The 8,162-nt window shown below is 45.3% G+C and overlaps 1 protein-coding gene across 1 annotated transcript; it reads left to right on the forward strand.

Moving 5' to 3' along the window:
* Nucleotides 1-2,711: 2,711 nt before the first annotated feature.
* Nucleotides 2,712-5,273, forward strand: LOC128730093 (uncharacterized; the record flags this gene model as incomplete). Its single annotated transcript, XM_053823135.1, has 3 exons — nt 2,712-2,987; nt 3,966-4,469; nt 4,517-5,273. Coding segments are annotated over exons 1-3 (1,537 nt in total), but the record flags the coding sequence as incomplete, so codon positions are not given.
* Nucleotides 5,274-8,162: the final 2,889 nt, after the last annotated feature.

The raw sequence follows: 8,162 nt of genomic DNA on the forward strand, positions 1-8,162 counted from the left end.
TTTTAGTACATCCTCGATTTAAAAAAAATTTTTTTAGTACATCCTCGATCTAAAAAAATTTTTTTAGTACATCCTCGATCTAAAAAAAATTTTTTTAAGTACATTCTTGATATGAAAAAATTTTTTTTAGTACATCCTCGATTTAAAAAAAATTTTTTAGTACATCCTCGACCTAAAAAAAATTTTTTTAGTACATCCTCGATCTAAAAAAATTTTTTTAGTACATCCTCGACCTAAAAAAAATTTTTTTAGTACATCCTCGATCTAAAAAAATTTTTTTAGTACATCCTCGACCTAAAAAAAATTTTTTTAGTACATCCTCGATCTAAAAAAATTTTTTTAGTACATCCTCGATAAAAAAAAATTTTTTTAGTACATCCTCGATCTAAAAAAAAATTTTTTAGTACATCCTTGATATGAAAAAATTTTTTTAGTAAAACCTCGATCTAAAAAAAATTTTTTTAGTACATCTGTTGCGAATGCAAATACGCAAGAAGAAACAAAAAACGGCGTTTTTTTTAGTATTCTTCCGAGGTAGACAGGGAAGCAGAAAGAAAACTTTAAAGAGGTCTTTTTTATTTGTCGCGAAGAAAAAAGAGAGGCCTCGCAGGACCTCGTTCCGCCCTTTAATACTGAATCCCTCTCGGTTCTGAACCGGTTCCACTCAGTGAACCGGTTCCACTCAGTGGGCGCGAATGGGCGTTAGAAAACTGTCATTTGTAACATTTCTCCCCACCTCAGTGACACCTCAGCAGGCACCTTCTACTCTCTCGCGCGCTGTCACATCTGTCCGCCTCGTGGTTTTGACCTGTCACATCTGTGGCCTTTGACTACCGCCGTCCTTTCCGGCCAGTATGGTTCCTTGGGTAAATTCCCGTCCACGATCACTACTAGCTCTCCTTCCTGACGATTGGAACGAGTTGAGCGAAAGCATTCAGCTCGACGAGCTTGTGTAGGCCGGCAGTCCGACACCCATCTGCGCGAGAATATTTCTGCGTTCCTTTTTTTTTCGAGGCTGTCCATGCCGCCGTTCATTGCCGTCGGTGTATCCTCCACAACTGGTTCAAAGGGGTTTGCAAACCGTCGGAGGTCAGTGGCCTTGACTTTTATGCGATGTTTTTTTTTGTATTTCTCCGCCAGGGTTTGACTGTAGGAATTCCTCCGAACGGTAGCTCACAAAGTTGGCCTAAAATTGGAGTCACCAAATCGTCACAATTAGTTTTGCCCTCGCTTACTTCCTTGACTTCGGCCGCCGCAGGATGCCGAAATTTAACGTACGTGCCAGTTCCACGTGGGAGGCACGTGGATAGGACTCGACGACGCTAGAGTGTGTGTGTGGGCGCGCGAAATAGTGTCCCAGTCCGGCATCCGTGGTAGGTTTCCCCCTTTTTTGCGGGCTTTCCGGCTGTGAAACCTTCACATTTTTTTTGGGCCTGTGTTTTTTGCATGTACGCGCGAACTTTTCGGTTGCGAACTCCGCCAGGATACGAGGAATGTGTGAAACCTTAGCTTTCAGTTTCATTGAGTGCCGCAAGAGAGCGTTACAATGACGGTACTGGCGATGGACTGTCCTTCCTTCGTAACTTCGTGGTGAATTCTCTGCTTTTGTAAAGGTCGACTGAATTCGACTGGGTAAAGATTCGTACTGGACTTCGCCCTTTGACGAGCTTCTCTGACTCGGGTCTCTGAGAGAGCTCTGAGAGAGAGTTGGTTCCCTCTCTCGTGCGCGGTGCTTGACATTGTTTGACGAATCTCAGGACGAAAGAGATTGCCAAAAAAACGAGTCCTTGTCGGAGTTCCCTGCTGGGGTGCGTCATCTAGCGGCCATTTATTATTTTCCGGCTCTTCAGAGCAAAACCATCTGCTGTCTTGGCTCATCAGCTGGAGTTCGCTGCCACTCTTAGGTCTTTACGTTTGGTGCTGATCCACCGCCACTCAGTTCGCAACGCATTTTGTGTCCAAATGCTCGCTGACGTTGGCCCCGATGACGTTGGCCGCAAAAGCGTGCTCCAATTTTCAAGCTGCCTGTAGCTCGAGACGTGGGCGGATGGATAAGAATTTCAACCGGAGCTACTCGTGTGTGTGTGTGTTTTTGGGAGCCTCTACGGTTGCCATTCCGTGCTCGCTTTTGACATCATCACAGCAAACGTGGGCATTCGCAGAACTGTCCACCTTCCTGATGGCAAACCCCGTTTGGAGTGATGAAAGCATCAATTTTGTAAGCCGATTAAGTCGACCGTTTGGCGTTTTGAGTTGTGGCCGCACCGGGCAGAGTACAGCTGCGTGGTTGACCCAAAAAAAAACGGACACGGTTTTTCCCTTTTTTTTTTCCCGCACCGAATTGGACGTGGTTGTGCCACGAAAAAGCCCCCTTTTCCGTGCGCGTTTTTTGCAAGCAAATCAGCGCGGTCTGACACTAAACAATCCTTGAACAGGCCCCTAAAAAAAACAGAAGCCATGCAACGCCGCATTGTGTGACTGCTCCTTTTTTTTTGCGAGAAAGTAGCGTGGCAAAGTGAAGCAAACACCCGCCTTGCTGCGAGTTCCCTTAGGAATTAGGATAGCAGTTATCCTGGTTAAGTAAGCTGCACACAAAATCAGACGGAATAGGAACGATAAGGAATAGAACACATGCATAAAAACGCTTAAAAGCACAGGGCAAGCTCTGAAGCACAAAGCAGCAAAGGTCAGCAAAGCAAGGACAAAACAAAATGACACCCCCAAAACCAGCGCGCAGCCTCAGCAAATCTCAGGCGCCAACCATGAAGCCGGACGCGTTCACTCAACAATCTGGGCTTCGTGTGCCACGCGGACGCCACCCAGGCCGAGAAGCTGGCCGAACGAAGGACGAAACAAAGACGGACCCGCGCAAGGCGACAACGAACAGCAACCAGCATGGCAGCATGGACTTTGACGATCTGGCGCCGCACGTTGGGCGAGTTCGGGCGCTACCAGAAGCTCCTGTTCCGGTCGAGGAACTCGCCGTTGTTTGCCACCGGACGTTGAGTGCACGATGTCGCTCTATCTCTCACCAACACGCTTCCCGGGGCCGTACCGTGGATTGCATACACTCGGGCGGATTGGAAAAAATGTTCACCCCCCTGCTTTTGGTACCGGAATTCAGCACGATGGCTCGGGTTGTCGCAGGGTAAGTCAATGGACAAAGCGATTGCAATCCTTAAGAAGTTCGATCCTACAAAGAAGACGATCGATGCGAAGGAGGCCGCTAATAGCGTAGGGGTATTGAGTATTTATTGTGGTCACACTACCGATGGCTGGCTTGTCGGGAGTTGACCACAAATATTCTTAGGTTGCTACAAACTCTGAAACGAATAACCTACTTCGATTTGACAAGAAAACAATTATTCGAAATGCTACTGTTACAGACAATTCGGCGCGTGTTTGTTTGTTTACCTGACGTAACGGCACTGACAGGTGGGAGACAGGATAAGAGTGCCGTTACCGAAGGGACAGGGAATCATCGCAGAGATGACGCGGGAAAAAAAACGGCCATCGCGAGGGGGCCATTGGATTTAAACAAATTTCAACGGCGAAACCGAAGCGATAAGACGTGGATTTTTTTTGAACACCACCATCGCACCGCGCGCGCTTAAAAGAACGACCCAACCCAATCAATTGACTGGAATAAAGTGTTAGTGGAAGAGCGAGTTAAAAGAACACGTCAGAGTAGCGTTTATGAAATACGAACTTTAAGTTGGAGCCGAACTCCAAGATTTTAGAAAAAATTCACTCACTTTTCTACTTGTGAATCGGTGAACACCAGACTGAGAATGAATCCTCCAAAACGATGTGCCAAACCCGACCGCGAATTCCACAGTGCGACAACTGTCCGCAGTTCAGCTGGTGGAAGAGACACTGTTTCGATACCAGGAGTTGGTACAGCAAGCCAGGGAAGCGAACGAACGAACCGCTTGATCCAATCCTTCGAAGCAACGGATCACCAGAGAAGGACTCACCCGCCATCACGTCAAACGCCGTCAGCACGGAAGAAACGGTCACCAGACCCAACCGAGGACGAGCAACCGAAGCTGACACCAGTGAACGAACCAGATGGAGAACCATCCGGAGATGGTACACCAGCAGAATCGGATCCACCAGACCAACAGCCGGTGGAATCCTTGCCGGTTGACGAGCCCACACCGGAACCATCCAATCAGGTGCTGGAAATTGAAGGCACGGTGGAAGGCGAACCGGATCAGGGTCAACTGCAGTCACAAAACCAGGCACCCGTGCAGCTCGAAGAACCGCCTAATATGCAACAAACGGTGCAGGATGCGATTGATAGCGCTGACTTGGAGCAGCTGGCCACTATCGTGCTGAACGGTGAAGGAAAACAACTCATTGGACGAAAATCCGGCCAATCGGAAATACAAGCGTTTCTAGACAACGTTCCAGCGTACATGGCTAAAATTCGACGAGTACACCTGGCGGCACGCGAGGGAAGCTGCGTGATTTACAATCGACCCTAGACAGACGCAAATTCGCCACGGCAAAGGACGAAATTTCCCCGCACGGTGCAACACCCCTACACGTGGCGACGGTGTTCGGGCACGCAGGAATCGTGTGCTACCTTGCGGGTCGCTTCCCAGAGACACTCGGTGCCATTGATGACGATGGCAGGACCCCCCTGCATTATGCGGCAACCCTGAAGGATAACGGCCACTTCTACAATCTGCTGACGCACCTTGGCGCCAATCCAAAGGTGGAGGATAACCTCAACCGCTCGGCCGAGTATTATCTGGGTCACGTGCAATCGCAGGGCGTGCTGTCCCATCGGCAACTGTTGCGCGATTATGGTGCCAAGGAAGAACTCGCCGATGAGATGCTGAACGATCAAGAGCTGGGTGAACAACAGGTCGAGATACCTTTATTCCGCACCGAGGAAGGTCGTTATCTCGCCACGTCTCTCGGAGATCCGCTGATCAAGGGCTTAACGGAGGTAGCGAACAAGCGGCCACCGGATCCAATAACGTATCTGGCAAATTATTTGTTTAACTTTGCCAATCAAAAAACGAAACCCAGTCGTAAGGAGTCATCAGAAAACGACTCCAATAACAACTTCATCGAAGGTTCTGTAAACCAACCGGCCGAAAAGGAGCTCGAGAGCTCGGGAAAGCAAACGCCAGCCAACATAGCGGCCACGGTGCAACCGACGATGGAACCGATAGCAGTCAAGGATGAAAGTCAACCGTCACCTGACGAGCCGGATTTGATACCAGCTCCTTCGGATGATCGGGACGAACACGGACAGAGTATGCTTCAAGAGATCTGGCGTGCTAATGTCGGATGGGACGAAAAAATCAGCGGCCGTTTAGCGGAACAGTGGGAAAGGTGGATCACCATTTTACCCGACGTCTGTAAAATCAGAATACCAACGTGCTATCGTCAGATAACGTCGACGCTGACTCGAAACATACAGCTGCACATATTCTGCGACGCGAGCGAAAATGGAATGGCAGCAGTTGCCTACTTCCGATTTGAAGAAGGTGGATCGATAGAATGCGCTCTTGTAGGATCGAAAACTAGGGTAGCGCCCCTGCGATTTCTATCGATCCCTCGTTTAGAATTCCAAGCAGCAACTATCGGCGCCCGGCTTGCGAATACAATCATCAAGTCGCACCGCTTGAACTCGAATCACTCGAATAGCATATTGGACGGATTCACGTGACGTCATCTGTTGGTTACGGTCGGATCATCGCCGATATCTCGTCAGTTCGTAGCATTTCGAGTCGGAGAAATACTCGAGTCCACCCAACAGTGGCTGCCAACGAAGGTGAATGTAGCCGATGATGGTACGAAGTGGTCAACAATTCCCAGATCTGATCCCCGCCTCAAGCCGATGGCTCAAAGGACCGAGCTTTCTATGGCAGACGGAAAAGGAATGGCCAACTTCATCGACGCTACCGCATGATACGACGGAAGAACTACGCCGCAACCTCCTGCATCATTCCAGCACTAAATCACTTATTCAGATCGACCGATTCTCTAATTGGAACAGGCTGCTCAGATCTGTTGGATACGTTATTCGGTTTTCGAATAATTGTATGCACAGAAGAAACGGGAAAAAGACCACGACAGGACCGCTCACACAGGGAGAGTTGAAAACAGCAGAACGCGTAATTATAAAACAAATTCAACGAGAAGCGTTTTCAGGCGAGATCTGTCGACTGGAGAGCCGCGTAGTAAAACGGCATCCGTGGTCGAAAACCCGTCGAACAAAAGCAGCGTGCTGTAGAAACTCTCACACAAGATCGACGAAAATGGCGTGCTGAGCATAAGTGGGCGTTTCGAAAACTGCCCTGGAATAGATGAGTCACTGCAGAAGCCAGTAATTCTACCGAGACGACACACAGAGGAACTGACTTGCTGATACTTTACTGCCACGTACGCCAGCGACACTGTAATCATCAGACCGTTGTTAACGAACTGAGCGCCAGATACGCGCTTGTTGACGGAATATTTAGCGCGTCCGGAAAACCGGTCAATATTGTCGCATTACTCCAGGCGACTCCTGAACCGCCGTTATTTGGGAGACATTCCCCAACAAAGGACGGCCATTCATCAGCGTGCATTTCGCGGCCAATGAACGTAGTAGTTGGACGTCGCCAGGAGAAACGTTGAGGTGTGATTTGCACTTGCTTGACGACACGAGCAGTACACCTAGAAATCGCTCACTCACTAACTAAGTGCGTCCTGCATCTTAGCGATACGTCGTTTTACTGCTAGACGAGGAGTTCCGCGCGAAAGCATCACCGATAGAGGGACAAATTTCGTAGGCTCATCGAGAGAGAGAGTTGAGGAAAGCCCGGAGGAATGTTGATGAGGATAAGTTGATTGCCGAGTTCACTAGTCGTGAAGTGTGAAGTGGAGCTTCAACCCGCCAGCGGCTCCGCATTTTGCAGGGTGTTGGGAACGACTCGTTCCGTCGGTGAAAAAAGTACCTGGTCAGTTCGAGATGCCGCGTACGCCCAACGACGAAATATTGCAATGTACGCTGGCCGAAATAGAAAGAAAGAGAAGAAGAATGATATGAAAAAAAATTGGTTTAGAACATCCTCGATCTAAAAAATTTTTTTAGTACATCCTCGATCTAAAAAAATTTTTTTTAGTACATCCTCGATCTAAAAAAATTTTTATAGTACATCCTCGATCTACAAAAATTTTTTTAGTACATCCTTGATCTAAAAAAATTTTTTTAGTACATCCTCGATCTAAAATAAATTTTTTTAGTACATCCTCGATCTAAAAAAATTTTTTTAGTACATCCTCGATTTAAAAAAAATTTTTTTAGTACATCCTCGATTTAAAAAAATTTTTTTAGTACATCCTCGATTTAAAAAAATTTTTTTAGTACATCCTCGATCTAAAAAAAATTTTTTTAGTACATCCTCGATCTAAAAAAAATTTTTTAGTACATCTTCGATCTAAAAAAAACTTTTTTAGTACATCCTCGATCTAAAAAATTTTTTTTAGTAAATCTTTGATCTAAAACAAATTTGTTTAGTACATCCTCGATCTCAAAAAATTTTTTTAGTACATCCTTGATATGAAAAAAATTTTTTTAGTACATCCTCGATCAAAAAAAATTTTTTTAGTACATCCTCGATCTAAAAAAATTTTTTTTAGTACATCCTTGATATGAAAAAAATTTTTTTAATACATCCTCGATTTTAAAAAATTTTTTTAGTACATCCTCGATCTAAAAAAAATTTTTTTAGTACATCCTTGATATGAAAAAATTTTATTAGTACATCCTCGATCTAAAAAAATTTTTTTAGTACATCCTCGATCTAAAAAAAATTGTTTTAGTACATCCTCGATCAAAAAAAATTTTTTTAGTACATCCTCGATCTAAAAAAAATTTTTTTAGTACATCCGCGATCAAAAAAAATTTTTTTAGTACATCCTCGATCTAAAAAAAATTTTTTTAGTACGTCCTTGATATGAAAAAATTTTATTAGTACATCCTCGATCTAAAAAAATTTTTTTAGTACATCCTCGATCTAAAAAAAATTGTTTTAGTACATCCTCGATCAAAAAAAATTTTTTTAGTACATCCTCGATCTAAAAAAAATTTTTTTAGTACATCCGCGATCAAAAAAAATTTTTTTAGTACATCCTCGATCTAAAAAAATTTTTTT

This window comes from Anopheles nili, unplaced genomic scaffold, assembly GCF_943737925.1.
Source record: "Anopheles nili unplaced genomic scaffold, idAnoNiliSN_F5_01 U_low_cov_5, whole genome shotgun sequence".
Lineage (NCBI taxonomy): Eukaryota > Metazoa > Arthropoda > Insecta > Diptera > Culicidae > Anopheles > Anopheles nili.